This window comes from Rhinolophus hipposideros (genome assembly GCF_964194185.1).
Source record: "Rhinolophus hipposideros genome assembly, chromosome: 5".
NCBI classification, from domain to species: domain Eukaryota; kingdom Metazoa; phylum Chordata; class Mammalia; order Chiroptera; family Rhinolophidae; genus Rhinolophus; species Rhinolophus hipposideros.
Genome location: NC_138051.1, coordinates 79,781,219 through 79,801,351, shown reverse-complemented (window position 1 = coordinate 79,801,351; position 20,133 = coordinate 79,781,219). Strand labels below are relative to the sequence as shown.

Sequence of the window (20,133 nt, the reverse complement as noted above, 5' to 3'; positions counted from 1 at the left end):
CTGGTCAATGAGCACACACTTCACCTGTCAAGTGACCCCCCCCCCAACCACCTGTCAAGTGACCCCAGTAATCCTCAACGTTTTTATTTCTAGAACTGTGTTTCCCAAATGTAAAACTAGATTTCATGAACTGTCAGTATGAGGAAAAACAAATTTTGTTTGTGAGGGATCAGGTGTGGTTGGCAGTACAGAGTTAACAGTTTTTAATTGTGTGAAGAATCTTTAAAAAAAAAAAAAAATCCACCATTTCCTCTCACCATTATTTCCATTAAAGAAGGGACCTTTTCAATCTCACCAAATTAGGAAGGACACAAACCAGGATAAAGAATGGTCCTTTAAACTGAATACATTTAGTTAATGAAAAGCTCACTCTATTGTTCTTGGTTTTCTCCTTTTGGTAAAAACTTCCTCATAGGCCAGTGTTAAAGCCTGCTATGTTCTATCTCTTTTTCAGTTTATCAGTCCAAGCCCAGGGTTGATTTCTCGGACTCTCTTCCCACCCTTTCTCAAATAAGAAAGGCTGAAGGTCAGCCACTCTCTTGCACAACGGCCTGGCAGGAAAGGCATGACCTGGGTCAAGTCACTTAATCTGTGCTACTCAGCTGAGACGATACAGGAAGACTTCCTGCTCTTGAAACAGGGCACTACTAACCCCTCCAACTCTAGAAACCTTTCTAGATGAACGTTCAGAGTGCTCAGCACAGCACCTGCATGAATAAGCACTTACATCTTGGTGACAGTATCCCAGCTCTCTGGGCCTCTTTCATACCCATGCGTCTCACTGTTACTTCCCAGTGAACTACTGATGGCAGAATACTTTCTGTCTCAATAGCTAATGTACCTGAATGCCTCTGTCAGTTATCCCAAGAGAAAAATCAATATAATCTGTTTCTACAACCACCACCCTCATTGTTTTCTCACCAACAGTGCCACTTGAAAAAAAACCACAGTGTATTCTGAAACGATCCAAAATAGCAATTGGCAGGTTCTGGATCCAGTAATGGGGAAGCACCTTGTATTCAAATAACCTTCACATGGATAACAATTATAAACTCTGGACAAAATATATAAAACAACTATTTGAAGGCACTGGAGAGCAAACAAAAGCAGGCAGAAACTAGAAGGATTTTACCCTTGCAAGAAAAGAACTGCACTGGATAAAAATCCATGTTTAAATGGATTTTCCTCTTGAGTGCAATCTCCAGTCTGGGTAGCAGCTGAGCAGCTAGAATTCAAGCAGAAAGCTGCAGTTTTATTGGCATGGGGACTAATTTGGGGGCTTCCAGAGTCACTAAAAACACAGAAGGAGAAATCTTGGGAAGGAGGGAGCCCCAAATCTGCATATAAACTCCCCTAAAATCATTTAGTTAATACCTGAACTACACATGCATGGAGGAGACTCCAAGAAACCCAGTGAAAAGCAACTACTGAAGAGCTGGGGGGCGGGGGGAAAAGCTAAGTGGAGATGAGATTTCAGTTGTTGCTCACTGCAAGAGAGAGAGATTGGAGTTTGAGTTCCACCAAGCTAGAGGCACTTAGCACACATCTTGGATATTCCACTGAAATCCCAGAAGAACCACACCCTGGGAGTAAAGACCGTGTTCTAGGACTATGGGATTTGTTCTGGGACTAAAGGCAAAACCAAAACAGAGCTGACCTAATGAAGCCTAAAACTAAGTCTCCATAAGTTAAAGGTGATCTGCAAATAATTAAACTGCCTGCTACAACAAAAATCAACACTTTTCAGAGGAGGCAATATAATCCAGAGTTTCTACAATGTATTATCCACAATGTCCTTTGTACAAACTAAAATTACTAGACATGTGAAGAAATATGAAAATGTGACCCACAGTCAAAAGAAGAAAAAAAACAATAAAAACTGACTGGCTCCAACATGACCCATATATTGGAATTAACAGACAAGGTTTTTAAAGGAACTTTATAAGTGTCTTCGAGGACTTAAAAGAAAATACGGTCATAATGAATGAACAAATGGGAAATCAAACAGAAAAAGTAGCCATGTAAAAAAACAAAAAAAACCCTGGAAATTTAGAATTTAAAAGTTCAATATCTGAAACAAAAAGTTCAATTTGAAAATAGAAGAAGAAATAATCAGTAAATCTGAAGACAGACCAACAGAAAATATTCAATTTGAAGAACAAAAAGATAATAAATAGGAAAAAAGTAATAATGCTTCATGGACAAAAAAAACAGGACAAGCCTATACGACAATATCAAGCAGTTTAATACATATGTAACTGAAGTCCCAGAAACAAAGAGAGAGAAAATTGGGCAGAAAAGATATTTAAAGAAATAATGCCTAAGATTTCCCAAATTTGGTGAAAAATATTGACTTACTGATCTAAGAACCTCAGCAAATCCCAAGCAGAATCAATACAAAGAAAATCACAGGTAGGTACATCATAGTCAAACTGCTGTAAATCAAAAAAGACAAAAAGGAAATCTTTAAAGCACCAAGAAAAGACAAATACAGGAAAACAATCATTAGAAACAATGAAGGCCAGAGGACAAAGGCATTGCAATCTTTACAGTGCTGAAATTAAAAATATATATATTAATGCAGAATTCTTTACCAATAGAAAATATCCTTCAAAAAAAGAGGTGAAATAAAAATAGTTTCCAATCAACAGAACAGAGAAGTTGTTTTGGCAAATCTGCACTACAGGAAATGCTAAGGGAAGTTCTTCAGGCTATAGAGAAATGACACCAGACGGAAAGTTGGATCTACAAAATGATAGAGAAATGGTAGACGTGGGTGAATATAAAAGATGATCTTTTTTTCTCTTAACTTCTCTAAATGACGACTGTTTAAAATGAAATGAGAAGTGGTATTGAGGCATTTATAACATATGTAGTTTTAAAGTACATGACATCACTAGCACAAAGGATGAGCGGACAAATGGGATTTATATTGCTGCAAGGACCTCACATTTCCTGTGAAGGGTATAATATTAACAGTACATAACCAATAACAAGAATGCATATGCCAATCCCAGAGCAACCACTGGAAAAAAAGAGTATAAAAAGCTGTACCTCAAAAGCCAATAGGGGGATTAAAATGGACTATGAAAGCAATCAACTAAACATGGTGACATAATTCTCTATTATGCTGGGTAAAGGCATGTGACCATAAATGTTTCAGTCTATCACCAATGACATTCAACATTAGTCAGCACACTTTTCCTGCAAAGTACCATTATTAAAAGAATATTTTACTGTCATTCTGCTCCTTCTCAGTAATTATTGACACATTACATAATGAAAAGAAATCTAGCCTAGCAAATGATTTCAATGAGGCTTTCTGATCACAATCTTATGGTTCCTAAACAGATTAGATATTCGGTATTCACAATACTTTTTTCCTCTCCGCGCCTCTCCTAAAACCTGGCTTCCTGCTGTGGACTTCATTTCTCTTGCAGTTCTCTCAGACAGAGTTTGCTCATTCTTTAAAACCCCACAAACCAGGGTTCCAAGATAACACTTCTACCTCACCACCCCCCCCTCAAAGTTCTTTTAGGCTATTACTCTTCCAAAATATACGGAACACTTCTTTTGAAACTCATACCGTTCAGCTGCGTCACCTCCTTCCTTCGCCTTGTCACTAACAATTGCCTGAGCACAGATTGATCAAAAATTTCGGCGTTTTTGCTCCACAACTAGTCCCATCATTCTAAGTCAATGTTCACATGAACAATTCATCTAATGCTTAGCCTCACAGCCCCAGCCCTTTAGACGCCAATGACCTTGCTACTTTTTCAAACTCATTATAACCTGAAACTGCTCCATCTCTGAAATATCTGGTCCCCTCCTTCCCTCCTTATCTATGAATGTCCTTGGTCTCACTTCCTTTCCTATCAATCCAGCTTACTTCCAAGGTCCATCGCATCATACTTAACTTCCTTGTCCTTTTACCACATTTCCCCTAGAAATCCCCAAAACCTAAATCAAGCCAACCACTGCCTCTGCTGTGTCAAAACCCAGCCTACTCAGGGGTGTTGGAGAAAATGCACAACCATGAAAATTAAGGCGCATCAAGCTCACGTTCTGCCTTCTCTCATCTCCACCAAAACGATCCCATTTACAACTGCATTTGAAAAAAGAATACCTAGGAATAAATATAACCAAGGAAGCAAAACACCTGTAATAAAAAAAAATTATGAGAGAACTTGAAGAAGATACAAATAAATGGAAACATACGAGGTCTGGACAATTAAATTCATGAACTTGTTGCAATGATGTTGCTTTTTTTTTGACATCAGCGGGATTATTTATTATGAATTTGTACCAAGCTTAGTATTTGGAAGTGCTGAAAAGGCTGCATGAAAAAGTTAGATGACCTGAACTTTTCACCAACAATTCATGGCTCTTGCATCACAACAATGCACTGTCTGTGAGGGAGTTTTTTACCCAGTAATCAAATAACTGTGTTGGAACACCCTCCCTACTCATTTGATCTGACCCCCAATGATTTCTTTCTTTACCCGAAGGAAATATTGAAAGGAAGACATTTTGATGACATACAGGACATTAAGGGTAATACGATGACAGCGCTGATGGTCATTCCAGAAAAAGAGTTCCAAAGTTGCTTTGAAGGGTGGACTAGGCACTGGCATTGGCGCATAGCTTCTCAAGGGGAGTACTTTGAAGGGCACCATAGTGATATTCAGTAATGAGGTATGTAGCATTTTTTCTAGTATGAGTTCACAAACGTAATTGTCTTACCTTGCATACTATGCTCATGGATAGGAAGAAATAATATAGTTAAAATGTCCACACTATCCCAAGCAATCTTGGGATTCATTGCAATCCCTATCAAAATATCAAAATATCCCTATCAAAATGGCATTTTTCACAGAACTAGAATAATCCAAAAATTTATATGGAACTATAAAAGACCCTGAACAGCCACAGCAATCTTGAGAAAGAAGAACAAAGTTGGAGGTATCACAATACCTGACATCAAACTATACTACAAGCATGCATGTCAAAACATATTCACTCAATTCTTTCAAAATATTTACTGAGAAGCTGCCTGGTGTGTGGTACTGTGCCAGGCGCACATAGTCCCCTCTCCGAATGCTCCCCTGAAAGTACAGGGATCCCTACTGCTAAATCCAATAGACCCTGCTCCGGAGAAAGGATCTTACTTTCCTGGACCCTCTTGGCAACATCAAACACTCTTGACCGAGTCCTTAACATGCTCTCTTACTGTCTTGACTCTGGACACCACAGGTGCCTGTTTTCTCCTGGCCACTCCTCCTCAATCTCCTTTTGTGAGCTCTTCTTTGGTTGTGTGTTCCTTAAATGTGGGTTTTCCTCAGGTTCTGTCCAAGGCCTCTTCACTCTACAAACTCTCCCCTTTGGAGCTGGGCTTCTACTTACCAGCTCAGTACTAATAGCTCCCAAACATCTAGCTCTAGCTCAGAGCCCAGTCCAGAGCACGAGTTCCAAATGCAAAGCCTCCTGAAAATCTCCAGCTAGCGGTCACACAGACACCTCAAACTGATCTGTTCCTAAACTGAACACATCACCCTCCCACACCTGTTCCTCATTCATTGGATGACTACTTACTGCGGACCTACAAAGTGCCAGGGGAGCAGAATAGGTACTTCTGCAGCTTACAATTAGTGAGGGAGACGGATCTATACAAACATAGTTATACAAACTGTGGTGAGGGTGACAGAGAAAAAGTAAAAACGAACAAAAAAGCTACAAGAGAGTATAATAAGGGGAGCTAATTTAAATGAGAATGTCATATTTAATAGAAGGAGTGATATTCCAGCTGAATCCAAAGGAGAAGTCGGAGTCAGCCCAGCAAAGAGTAGGGGTGACGATTCTAGGGAACTATTCTATTTTACTCTATTCTACTCTACCCTCCTCTATGGAATTACAGTATTTTAGGGAACTAGAAAAAATAGGGAACTGCATAAGCAAAGTAAAGACTCCCTGTGACTGTAACCGAGGTAGCAGGTATGAACTGAGGCTGGAGACGTAGGCAAGGCCCAAATCACACAGGGTCAAAGTAAGAATTTGCGATGTTTTTATCCTTAAGGGCCATGGGTATCTGTTAAAGGGTTTTGAGTGTGAAATAAATGATGCACATTTTTATCAGATCACTCTAGCTGAATTGCAGGAGGGTGGGAATACAGAAGGAGAGACCAGTTTGGAGGCAACTGTTACAGCCCAGGTGAGTTAACAGTGCCTTAAATAATTCTCTCATTTTCAACTTTTTTTTCCCCCTAACAGAATGATATTTACAGCCATAGATTCTGCAGTCTTTGCTCTGGGAACCTTGCCTGAATATAAGTCAATTCTCACCACAACAAAAGCATCATTAACATGAAAATGTTCACATACCGACAAGTAAGATTTCTGAATATAAGCCAGTAGTCTACTTACTCCAAACAGGAGTCAAGCCAAATTCCAATATTAAAATGGAATCTGACCCATTCCACTTGGAATGAGTCGTAAGCAGATAGGACCTATGGTTGTTAATCACATGTGTGTTCTTTTAATGCAAATGAAGGATGCAGAGAAGTCTTAGGTGGGGGGGGGGGTTCCCCTCTTTCTTGAGGCAATGTAATAGTAATAGGTCTGGCACTAACTGGGCTGGTATCATTGATTCGTTTACACATATTTTTATTAAGCATCTAGCATTTACTTGTAATGAGTAGAATCTAGGTGACTTAGTCTCTTATTTTGTGAAAGCAAAAGATATTCTCTAAATCCTATCAGACTAGGACTAATTCAATGTTACTTCCATAACAGGGAGATTTCTCTCCTAGAGTTACTAGGATCATATATGCTTACAAAAATATAAAAATACATATATGTGTGTGTGTGTGTGTGTGTGTGTGTGTGTGTGTGTGTATGTACATATATATATATATTCTATCCTCAGAGGAAGCTAAGAATTTTTAGGACATAAATTATGTATGAACACTACAAGCTACTGGTCTACTAAGCACCTCTTATAAAAGTTGAGCCAGAAGAGTTCCAAGCCATCAATATTGTACTCGAGCACATCTCAGAGGTTTCCTTGACCACTAAACACAAATGCATAGAGAGAAGTGTAATGGCTGCACTGAAGATGCAGCAATGAAAGAAAAGGCTAGAAAAATACTGAAAGGTCACAGTCTAACCCTCATAAAATTACCCATTATTTCAGTGTCAGATAAGAAATGTTGGCCTTATATGGTGCATTTGTCAAAAAAGGCAAGGGGGCTGGATTTTGTCTATGTGGTCACTGAGGCCATTACTCCATCACCTGCATGGTCACTTCCTCCACTACCAAATCCAACGTGCCACGTTCTCTCCCTTGCCTCTAGAACTTGGCACATGTTCATCCCTCTACTTGGAATATTCTCCTCTCCGTACCCGACCCAGGCCCCTTCCCATGGTTAACTTCTACTCATCCTTCAACGCTTAACTCACACGTGATTTTTTTCCTGGACCACCTTTCTGGATGTCCCCAAGAATAAAAGAGGTTCCATGTAGATATTCCTGTATCTTCTGGGTTCACCCCCACCTGGCACTTCTTTGCTGTCCCCAGATCAAGGTTCTAAGAGGACAGGGAGCATGTCATTGTACTGCCAACTCCAAGCATAATACCTAGCACATAGAAAGCTTTCAATCAAGATAAGTGGATGGAGGTTACCTTCTACTCCACGGTCACAGAGGTCACCAAGGTCACTCCTGCCCTCCTCATTTTCTACCCATATGCCCCAGAATGACAAAATGATACAAGTCAGCAATTAAGAATTAGTCTTCAGAAAGACTACCAATCTCTACACAGAGGGTTGGGTTTTGAAAAGAAGATGGAAAGGTATTGGCAAATAACTGGTCAATGGCTTAGGCAGAGATGTCACTAGAGGAGACAAATAAAATGGGTCTCAAGTGGCACAAAGAATTCTCACCAAAAGGAATCTTTATCCAAATCTTTCTTTGCCCAAAAGCGCAATTAGTTTTATGAAATAAGAATATCTCTGTATCTTGAACAGAACTGTATTTGAAGATAAATTGAAAATATTTTCTAATTCTCATGTGACACAGATAATAACAATAATAGTTAGCATGTGTGGGTCCTGTCTTAAGAGCTTTATACATTCTCTTATTGAATCCTCCAACACCCCTATGAGAGAGCTACTACTACCACCTCCGTTCAGATGAGGAAATGGGCTCCGAGTGGTTAAGTGACTTGCCCAGGATATACACAGTAATTGGCAAAGCTGGGCTTCACAACAAAATGATCATCTACCCATCTTCTCAGGTTGTGTCGATAATGACAACCAGAGCTTCACGGAGCACTAGGCTAAACTCTTTACATGTCTTTGTCATTTCACTCCCCCAAAGGTGAGGAAGAGACTCCTGAAGTGCTCTTCCAGCACTGCCTTTCACCCAGGGACTTGGAGGCAGCCGGCCAGAGCGATTCTCCGCTTTACAGACAGTAAAAGGAGGCATGCGCTGTGCAAGTGCGTTGTACTGGGCCATGGAGAGCCGAAGCCAGCGCTGGAGGGGAGTGCTGAGATGCTATTTCTAATTGCAGGCACTACCCTGAGATGACATTCCCTCCCACACAGTGGCCGGCCCCCGGGATGGGTCAGTGATGCACATCTGTCCACCCCAAGGGAGAGCTCAAAACTGAAACATGCGAAGCACGAAATAAATATGAAGTGTGGAAAACACATTCCTCGTGAACGGCTCCACATCAAATTCCCTGCATCCCTCTTCGACGACGTTATCAGAAGCATCACTCCATCCAGCCCATTGGAGAGGGACTACGAAAAAGGCTGAAAAATGTGACCAATCAGGAAAGTTATTTTTGTGAGAAAGGAGAAAAATGTCACCAAAAAGGGTCAGCAGATAACCCTATTGGGCTGAAAATAACTGCCCAGCTGGCAGACCAGTCAGGGAACAGGCGGAGGGCGAGAGACGTAATGCCAAGCTCCAAGGGAGCTCCAGCTGAGCGAAGCTGCTGGGGGATGAGGAAATTGGCCTAATTTGGGAACATGAGCCCAGCAGCATTTTTCAGATTCCTGAAAGAGAATCTGGCTAACTTTCAGTTCTGCATCCTAGGAGGAACACTAAAAGGATGGGGGGAAGAGAAAGAGAACAGTTGGGACTCCAAAACTTCTCTACACAAGTGGGTGAATAAGGGTGATCCAGTAGGAACGGACTCCCACTAAAAAGAATTCCTAGAGAACGGATAATCCAAAAGGCTCTCCACTCTCTCCAACAGCCTTTCTCTACTGGGGGGTCTGTACATCTACCTAGCTAGAGGGTAGGAGGGGTTAGGTGGTAGTAAAGCACCTGGCCAGAGTCAGAGAAACTAGACTAGTCAGAGATTAGCTGAATGACTCTGGACAAGTCACCTAACCTCTTGGAATCTCAGCGTCCTCATAGCTAAAATAAGATAACAGTAGTACCTACTTCATGAGCTACCATGAACTTAAATAGCACATTGCAGGTTACTAAGAGAAAGGTGGTGACTATTCCAACATAAGCTAAAATTATTAGTAGTAAAAGTACATTCTGCGAAAAAAAAAGCTAAGCCACCAAGAGGCCTACACCCAAGTGAGAAATGGTCATCCAAGAGATAGGCCCGTCTTCGAGGGGTTTTACCCAAGATTACGTTCCCCAACCTCAGTATATGGCAGTGTAACTTTATGGTAGAAAGTGTCTGGGTCTTTTCTTAAAGTAGTTGTATAAGAGGAACATCATTTGAACTGACAGACGGTGGAAGCTCAAGCAGAGAAATCCAGTTCAATTCTCAGAGCTGGTCTCCCCAGAAAAAGTTATATGCTGCAGCCAAGTAGACAATCATCATGATAGCACATTCTAGTAAATTTCTCAATAATTATAATGCCAACCCGAACGGCTAACAGAACTATGAGTCTAGTGATCCAAGCTTGATGTTTGACAGGTGGCAAAAAAAACCCCAAAAAACAGCATCCCAAAACCAGAAGAGTGCAGTCCTAAACTCTCCTAACGCTTACCATTTCCTGAGATTCCTCTACGCAGGATATTATATGCTGAGCACTTTCTGTGCATTACCTCATTTCATCTTCACAGCAACTGTAAAGAGGTAGGCACAATTCTAACCAAGTCTGAGTTAAGAAACCTGCATGAAGAGTTCACCGTTCTGGTTAATCAGTAATATGAAAACGTTCTTTGAAATTTACAGAATGACCAAGAAGATAAAGAGACTTTTCCTCTTCTTTGAGGGAGGGGAAGACTGAGCCACAGGTCTCCTACAGACAGCAAGTCCCAAGTGCTGTGGGATAACCGGAAGGAAAAGATCAAGAAGAGAATGACACAGGCAACTCCATCAGGTATCCTGCAACCTTCAGTGCATATAATTTTTCACTGAACTCTACACAACTTTAAATTAGAAAGCTGGAAAGGAATGTGTTTTTCTTGTTGGTTTTTATTTTGCTACTAAAAATAATTCCTCCTTCCATACACAATCCTATTAAAAAAAAACTTTGTATAAATTTTATTTTTTAAGAAATGGACATGTGAGTGCAAACTGCCTACTCAATAGCCAATCTCTTCTCCTCCCTAACCAAAACACCCCAAAGCCACATGCCCAGTTGAAAACTCCCTGCAACTCTAAGTGGTTGGAAGACCCACTTGTCTCCAATGAAATGTAACTAGAAGTCTGCTTGGTGAGGTCTCTGGGTACTGTTTTCCTAGTAAGAAGGGACACACTTACTTGGCACACACCTTGAACCTTTCAACTATCCCCTCTCTTCCTACCTAGAATGCAGCTCTGATCCCGGGGAACAACCAGCCATCTTGCAACCATGAGAATAAGTCACAAGCTCCAGATGGCAGAACAGGAAGCTAGAAGGAGCAAGGGTGATGCAGGACATTTTCCAGTGACCACACCCGCCCTGCTTTGCCCTCCCCTGGACTTCCTGCTGTGAGAAAAATCATGCCTGATCCATTCAAGTACTAGGGTTGAGTTTCTGATGGATGTAGCCAAATTCAACACTAACAGACACACAGGATATCTGAAAATCAATCCATCCTAAATGAGCAGGAGCTTGAAACTCAAAAGGAAACAGGAGCCAGGCAGATCAAATACGAGTAAATCTGAGCAGGTGTAGTACAGTAGTAGTGAAATGGAGAGGCCAGGCCTCGTGTAAGCAAGCGCTATTATCAGCCTCAGCCAGCTCCAGCCAACTGCGGCGATAGGGGAAGGCCAGCCAGCCCAGCATTCCCACTGTGCCACAACTTCTGATTATAAAGAGAAGCCCCAAATCTGGGTTTTCACATGAAGTTTCCTAATGTATACATGACAACCACTAAGTCAAAAAAAACCCACAAACTTTAACTCTGTACAGATCAAACAAGACATAACCACAGGCTAAATTCAGCCTAAAGGCCACCAGTTTTTCAACCTCAGCAGAGAGGGTTACAACAAAATAAAAAGAACACCCAAGTTCTAGAGAAATAATAATGGTTAGCAATATTTTGTACACTTCTGTGTCAGTCTATGTTAGGGCTTTACATAACTATTATCTCATATTTGCTTGCTAGCCACCTTTGGAGTATGTAATATTATTATCCCTGTTTAATCAAGGAGAAAAGAGGCTTAAGGAGTTTTTAAGTAACTTGCTCAGAGTCACTGAACTAATGGGTGGCAGAGCCAGGATTTCAGCCTAGGCCTGTACCAGCCCAAGGCCTATGCTCTCACCCACTCTTACAAGGAATGCCCACTGCACATAGAAAGCACAAAAACTGCCTCGGATCCCTACTGGTCAACCTACTAGAAGCCCTTGGAGAGCCTTGCAAATCAGTTCTAAAAGAGACCCAAGTTTCAGTCCTCCTTCTTTACTGCCGTTTAATAAAAGCATCAAAGCACTGTCTAAATACTCATATAGTCACTAGTTTATTAAACGAACGAACGAATGAATGAATGAATGAATGTTTATGCCATGCTTTTCAGTTTATTAAAGTGTTTTTAAATGCGTATTTCACTTAATCCCCACATCAACCTGGTAGTTTTGTTACCGCCATTTGACAGATAATGAAATGGAGGATTAGAGAGATTAGAGGACTTGTTCAAAATTCAGATAATTAATTACCAGAGCCATCTAAGCCCGGTCGTCTGATGCCAAGTCCTGTGTTCTTTCTGTTCCAGTAGACCAAGTCTCTGTTTTCTTCACCAGAGCTCCCACTCCACCAACTTGCTTTAAAATAATCATTTGTTTGAACTAATTCCTACTTAACTCTACAGTAACTCCAGTATGTCTGACAGCCAGCCCCCAGGTACCATATTTACGTTTTCATGAATAGCTTCATCCTAAAATATAGCCAGCGAGAGGACAAAAATAAATATATCCGTAATACACTCGGAATGTAAATGGGCACACACACAAGTCTTGGGATCTAATTTTAGAAAGAAACGGCCAAAAAGTGCCACATAGCAGTAAGCATCTGGCCCCAGGGGAGGTGGCCCACCCCGCTTTAAACCTCAATTAACCCAGGGAGAGAAGGAATCCTGGAATCCTGACAGGCATTTCGCTGCCAGATGGACCAGTTGGGTGAAGAACACAATGACTTCTCATCATGATCTCCCAGAAAAATGCTAATATTCAGAGTTAAAAAAAGAAGAAGAAGAAGAAGGTAAATGTCTCTGAGGAAATAAGTCAGTATTCCAGAAAGGCTGAAACCCCGAAAGGTTCATCAGTCTGTAACTACGGAGTATGTGCTCACAGAACTGACTCTTGCCTGGGAGCCAACGAGAAGAGGATGGGCGGGTGAACCGTGCCTACTGACTCCAGCCTAGGATTGGGCATGGGGGCACACAGGGCATCAAGGCCATCAGCTCATGCCAGGACATCCTGGCCCATCACAGGCTCACTGACCTAAGCAGGACAAGGGGCTGTAATTTCCTTCACAATTAAGTAGACTTGTAGTTTGTCTTCCTGACTGACAATGATCATGAGACGGTAAGTTCCATTATGGTAGGGGATCCTCTCTCGTGTTCACTGAACTATGCCCACCCCTAAAATGGTGCCTGGCACACAGTAAGCTTCAATAAATATTTGTTGAATAAGTGATCTCGGGTTGGGATGGATCCCCCTAGACCCACAGTCTAAAATGACCCAAGGCCAACAATGATTTCCATGAACCCAGTCATCTGCTTGCCCATTTGCTCTTTAAAGATGTACAGTACTGCAGGTCAAGCTACTTGAGATCCCGAGTTGGGGCTGGTCCAGCTTCTTTCACTGTCTTCCTACATTACACTCCCATCCCCTGTAACTGGGCCTCCAATGTTCCACTATCTGCTCACCCCTCAGGTGGTCTTACAGTAAGACCCTGCAAGGGTCTTACTCAGCTTCTAAGAGCCCCTATCATACACTACATACTTCACCCCTCTCGTCCTTTGCAGTGTCAATTGCATGTCTGTTCTGTGCGAGGCACTGTGATAAACAAAGGGGTACAATGGTTAAGACACAACCCCTGCCTTCCAGAAGTTCGTGTCTTATGAGGAAGCCAGACATGTAAACTGTTAGAATACAAGGCAATAAGCACTATCACAGACGTGCTATCTCCAAAGTCCCATCCTGACAACCCTCAGGCCTAATCTAGCCAATACAGTGATTTAATTTTATAATTAGTTGCTAACCTCTAAGTATGTGTTGCTTTCACATAAAATTTTAGACTGCCAGTGTCTCTTGGAAAAGTCACAAGTTCTAGTAAGACTGGGCCATTCCCCACAGCATCAGTCAGCTCTGGCTAGGGAGTGGTTATCCCATTAGAAAGGACATGTGGCCTCCGGTTCCCACAATCCCCCCTACCCCCTTACAATCTTCAGGCAACGAGGCCAAGAGTCAGCTGCCAGCTTTTCTGTGCTGGCATGGTTGTTCCCTTAGAGGAATGATTCTCTGTACCCACAGTTCTACATTCAGCGGTAAAAGGAAAGTTCAATTGAAAGGGTCAAGTGGAGCACTTAAAGAAATGATGGAGAAGTTATTTCCAATAAAAGTGAAGAATATTCCTATATATGTGATATGTAAGTAAAGCATGTCTGTGTCTTATCCCCAGCATGCTGTTGCTCATGTACCTGTCCTGGCCCGTTAGGCTTCTCAGTGAGAATCTCTCATCTGCTGTAAACCTACTATGGGCCCACGAGCTTGACAACTGAGAAGCCAGGTTTCCTGCTGTCTTGGAAACTTACTGTCTAGCAGGGCATACGGACATAAAACAAAAATTATGATGTCCTATAATAGGTACTATGGGAACTGAGAGGAAGGAGCCCCACGTAAGCCTGGAGAAGTTAGGAAGAGCTGACAGAGGGGGTCACCTCCTTGAAGCTAACCCTTGAAAAGGGCAAAGTTTTTGCAAATGGACAGAGGAAGGAGAAAAGGGGCTTGGACCAAACTGCCAAAAAACAGTGCCCTAGCATTAAAAGTATCGCTCATCAGGATTATACGACCTCCATAAATAAACTGGATAAATTCCCATAATTCCAGGCCATTCAGAAAAAAAGTTTCCAGGAAAGTAAGGCCAGTCCTGATCTCCTGCCTGAAAACTGTAGAAAGTGCAGGTCGCCACTGAAAGCCAATGTCCAGTTGTGTAATCTAACTTGACGTCACCAGAATGCCTCACTGGCACTTCTTCAGCAGAAATAAAAACCTGGATTTCGACTGGGTTTCAAAACTTCCTCACCCCTTCCTTTGGTTAACTTAAGAACGTTCTTCACTGAGAATATAAAGCAATTGCACAGAAACTACTCTGGCATCAAAGGTACAACGTTTCTTTTTCATTTCTAACTAATAGGACAAATGCCAAGGAGGGGAATTCCCAAATCAAAAGAGAAGGAAGAGCTGGCATTAGAGAGAAGAAATGGGGAATACTAAATCTGTGCTCATTAAGTAATCGCTAACTCTTAACAGAGCATTTCTTCAGATTTTTAACACCTACCTCTCCAGTCAGAGTTGAAAAATTCTTGCCACTGAGGTAATTCTCAGCTTGAGCTGACTCCTGTTGAGCTCGGCGACCCATCTTGGCCCCCTGTAAAGAGAAATGAGGGGCACTGCTGACCCAAATGTCTTTAAGCAACTACGAGGACAAGAATTCTGGGATGGTAAGCAAGGACTGGATTTACAATGACGTGGTGGAGGATGGGATTTGAATAACCTGAATATATTCTTAGAAAACGCCCCAAACCTTTAACACAAAGCAACTGAAGTCAGTTCTGTCTAGTAGAAGAACAGGAAATTCATGGGTTAATGACCATAAGGTCTTCTTTTAACTGCCATAGATCTTTTCTACCCCAGAAAAATGCAGCTAGCTATTCCTCTAGAATGGGCAGAGAACTCACGCCACAGCTCAGGGAAGCGTGTGTAAAGGTTCCCATGTTCTTATGCAGGATTTTAGGAAGGCCAAATTTCAAAGCTGTAGGTTGGTGTGAAAATAGTTATCAAAAAGGCATTTTGGGGAAAGAATTCCTAAATTCCATGGCAACTGCTACCAGAGAAATACAGACAGTATTTGCTTTGACGTATACACTAATTGGATTTCCACTTACAGACATTAAAGAAAATCTCTTACAAGAATTTTGAGACATCAGCTTTGGAAATCAAAACATTTCAAATTCTGAGTCATCAAATGAACCATTTACAGATTCCCAGAGTCCTCCTAGGGTGGAGGTTCTGTGCCTCAAATGCTTCCCAGCACATAAACAAAACTTTATTTAAAAACACTAGTGGGTAGTGAAATACTTATATTTTCATTTGTTGGCTTTAAAAAAACTAGCATAATATAAACACTTCTAGATCTTCTGAGATGTAGCTTTATTTGATTCTCACAATAACAGAGACTGGGACTGATATCATTTTACAAATGAGGAAACTGGGGCCCAGGAAGGTAATTAAGTGTCAGACATAAATCTAAGAGCAAAATCTTCTTGTCTTCAAATCTTGAGTTCTAGCCACTATACCATGATGGAATTTCAGTTTAAAATGTCCCAAGAACTGACTGCACCAATAAATTGAGAGGGGTTATATGGGAGCTGCATAAAAACCCTTTATGGAGTGTCTACATTTCAAATTTTAATCCATCATTTAAGTTCCAGGGATGGAAACAATTTTTCTGATAATAAGTGGCTCATTTTCTACCCCAGGCAGACAATTCTATTTCTTGATCCGTGGTTGTTCTTTTCCATTTATCATAGCATTGGGTATCTAAATACAGCATACTACACACAATGGTTGCGCTAAAACAAAAATTCAATGATCTTATCTCTACATGCTGTTTACACATGGTTTCTCTGATAATTAAGTATTTGAAGGTTTTAAACTTTTTGAAGACCCTGTATAAATCCACAGGTATGACTAGTAGAAAAACTGCTACCTGATTTTATATATTTTAAATGTATAGTCTGTTTATGGTCCATCTTCCCCCAGTGGAACGTAAGCCCCATGAGGGAAGGGACTGTGTTTTACTCACTGCTGTATCTCCAGCACCTAGGACAACACCTGGTACACAGTGGGGCTCCATAAATATTTGTTGAAAGAATGAAGAACTAGGCAGGTATTAAACAGGTACATCCTCAGGTACTAACAGAAAAGCCTGGAGACCTAATACTCCCCTTGCTGAGTCAAACGACCTGCTTCATCCTAGAACAATTGGCAGGACCCTGTCCTTCAGATCTCCCTCAGAGAGGTGCTCCTCTCTGGTACCTTGGAGGACAGTCGGTGCTGTCAGGGGACTTCAAAGCACTTAAGATTCCACAGCAGAAACTAAGGATCTGCCAAGAGGCTCAATCTTTCAGTAAATGTAATCTTGACAATTTTAAAGGTAAAAAGGCTTGACGGGGCTGCGGTGGAGTTAAACCAAAAACCACTGAAGCTGGGTATTGAATCCAGGTAGGCTAGTTCCTGCCTCTACAAGCTTGGGTAAACCACAGCTGCAGAACAGCAGCTGCTGGCCTCTTCTGATAACTTAGCAAGGACCAGGCACTGGGGCAAACGTTTTCCGTGCATTATTATAGCATTTCATCTTCACTGCCACCCCTTGAAGTACACCTCCACATTTCCACCCTGGAGATACAGAAACCTAGGTCCCGAGGGGTTAACTTTTTAAAAACCCACGCGACCACGTTGTATTCCAGCTGCCCTCTGGGCCTCAGCACCTCCACGTTGTGAGTCTTCGTTTCCTTACCTACAAAGCCCACCTCCCCGTGGGGGGCCAGGGCCACAAGGTCCCTCCCCGTCCGCCTGCCTGCCTTCCCAGCATAAACCAGTGCGCTGTTTAGGTGAACGCCTGGCATGAAAAGTCCGAAGGGAAAGTTCTGGGATGGCTGCAAGTGCGAGCCTGGCCGGGGCCCCTCCAGCCACTCTCAGGACTGTGCTTTGTAGGGGAGCTCGCCCCGGGGGCTCCAGACAGCGGAGAGAAGCCGGGGGGTTTCCCACCAGTCTCGGAGGCCGGCGGGGCTGGGATGTCTTTCCCGTTTTGAGGGTTTCCCGAGAGCAAAGCCCAGGCCAGCAGCAGCGGAGCCCCCGCGGCCCCGGGGGCGGGGCGGACCAGGCCGCCTCCTCCGGGCCGCAGCCCAGCGCCACTCCGCGCCCGCCCGCTCCGGCCGCTCCGGGAAGCGGGGGCCGGGCAACGCTCCTCCCCACCGCCCCGTCCTGGCCGCGACACCCCCGCCTCGGTCCTCACGTGGGTGGCCGAGCCCCGGCGCCGCTCTTCGCCCAGGTCCAGCAGCAAGCCCTCCATCTCCGCGGCCGCCTTACGTCACTTCCTGGAAACCAAGCAGCCTAGTGGCGTCCCTGACCACGGCTCCGCCCTTCCGTGCCAATATTTAAAGTTAGCCGCGTTGTGGCTAACTTTATATCCCAACTTAAATATTTCCTCAATCTGCCTTGCTTGACTTCCGGAAGAAACCTCCAGCTATTAAATCCCGCTAAGGCTGCTCCTCTGGGACGGTGAAAAACTGTTAGTCCTTTTAAAAATACCTAAGTTATTAAGTGCAAAGCACCACTATTAATAGTAGCAATTATTCTGATCCCTCCCATTTGTATAGCTCTTTGCAACGCACAGAGGACCTTCACAGTTATTGGCTCACGTGAAAGGCATAACAACCTTGTGTGGGAAGCAAGATAAATTGTATTATCTCCATCCAACAGATGAGAAAACAGGCTACAGGGGGTCAGGTGTTAATAAATGGTTTATAATGGAAAATGCAATATACATAATCTTTGCCTTCAAAAAGTTTAGAGGCTGAACTAACACATGAAGTACCTGAGGAGTAATAACTATCAAAAGTCAAGTAATTCCTCCAACAACGCCATAAAATGAGCAGCAGTAACATATCTATTCAACAACTGAGGACACAGATGAAAAGAGGTGGCTTGAGGAAAATCACTTGAGTGTTAAGCAGCAGACCCAGATGCCTCTCTGACACCGTATTATTGGAGTATTTTTCTCCAGCACATATTACTGGGAGCCAGCCTTTCTCCTAGGCCAGTAGAGTAAGATGGCTTGCAAATTCCCAGTGTGGGGGAAAGAGAAGCTTTCCTCCACTCTTCTAGCTTCTCTCAGCTGGTCTAATAATCAAATCAACATGAGACAGATTAACAAGAGAAGTTAACCAAATTTAATTACATACTTAAGTATGGGAACCCTATATACATGAGCAAGTCAGAGACCCCCCCACCTACATGAGAAGTTCAGAGATGAAGAGGGAAAATGAGGTACATGTGACATTTTGAGCTAAGGATAAAGTAAGGCACATTGAAGCTTTAGAGAGAACAAATGTCATTTGCAGGACAATAAGAAGAGCAGGTGTTCAGTAATGAGAGGTTTGCCCTGGCCTATAGATAGACATAGTAGACATAGATATTAAAAGTTATTTCTGGTGATAACTCTTATTATGGGCAAAGCCTCTAATTTAAATTCTTTAAGGGAGAGATAAAAGTTTGTCATGAGACCACAGGGTCTTGACTGTCTTCAGCTCAAAATAATTCACATGCCCAGTGGCACATCTTGGGGAGGCCTGTTCTGAACCCCTTAACCAGCCTAGTGGGGCAAGTGACTTGAATCTTCATTGACTCTCCATATAAGATACCCAAGTCGACACCACTGGCTGGGTCTCTGGTACTGGTCCGCGGGGACTCCCAGATGATGGGCTCATGGCACTGAAAGTGAGCAATGTCCCCAATATCACACTTGCAGGAAGGCCTAGATGGCCACCGCTTCAAAGTGAGGGCATGGAAGTGGAAGTGGAAGTAGCAACCCTAAAACTGGATTGCAAACATTTCTTGAATACCCAGTAAATCGCTCGGTTCAACCATTCATTCACCTATATTGACTGGGTAGGGCTGTGCATTTTAGCACCCCACAGCACAATGCCATGACAGTCACAGCATTGCTTGGATGTCAGAAGAGTTGAGGTCTCATCCTAGCTCTACTGACAACTACCTGGGGAGCCAGGCAGAGCCTCTCTGGACCTCAGTTTCCTCTCTTGTAATTATTCTTAGAGATTACCCCTAAGATCATTTATTCACTAACTCTGATTCTCACTGAGGATACCCTTCGATTTTAATCTGAAGAAACATTCATTGCTAAAAATCCAAGATGGATAAAATATAGGCTCTGATGAATCCCTTGTTCCCTTCTTTCTTGGCACCAGAAGAGGAAGAAGGAATCAGTCTTTGGATTTTTCTCATTTCTTGTGAGCTCATAGCCATACCACCACCAACTAACTTAAAACCACTTTCCAAACCTTCGCTCCTATTTTTTCCCCAACTTCCTGAAAGCAAGAGGTGATCAGCGCTCACTCTGGACAGAAAGAAGCCCTAGAGTAGTGGCTTCCAAAACTTGCTGGACACCAGATTCCCCTGGGAGGTTTGTTAAAAGTACGTATGCCAGGGCCCCATCCCTGGAGACTGATTTAGTAGAGGTGGAGTCCAGAAGAAAGTAACTTCGATAATTTTCCCTCCCATTTTGCAAGAGTTTGCTTAAAAGCCTCAGTAAGCCCTTTTCTCCTTTAAAACTGCAACATCTATTTTAAATTGCAACCCCCACCCCCACCCCCCCACCCCCTCCCCCACATACACAGTTCTTATCCTTCTTCCCTGTTTTATTTTCTACCAT

General features: G+C 42.6%; 1 protein-coding gene across 2 annotated transcripts in view; it reads right to left on the bottom strand.

The window, feature by feature from the left end:
• The window catches only part of IFT43 (intraflagellar transport 43), a 74,987-nt gene extending 57,219 nt beyond the window's left edge, over positions 1–17,768 (bottom strand). For both annotated transcript variants that reach the window (XR_013993356.1, XM_081048608.1), the window contains exons 1-2: positions 17,698–17,768; positions 14,959–15,048 (exon numbers count right to left, since the gene is read on the bottom strand). Coding sequence is in view for 1 of the 2 variants with exons in the window: in XM_081048608.1 (XP_080904734.1) it covers positions 14,959–15,048; positions 17,698–17,754 (147 nt within the window). In the remaining variant the exon portion in view is untranslated. The remainder of the gene's footprint in view (positions 1–14,958; positions 15,049–17,697) is intronic.
• Between the last annotated feature and the right edge of the window lie 2,365 nt (positions 17,769–20,133).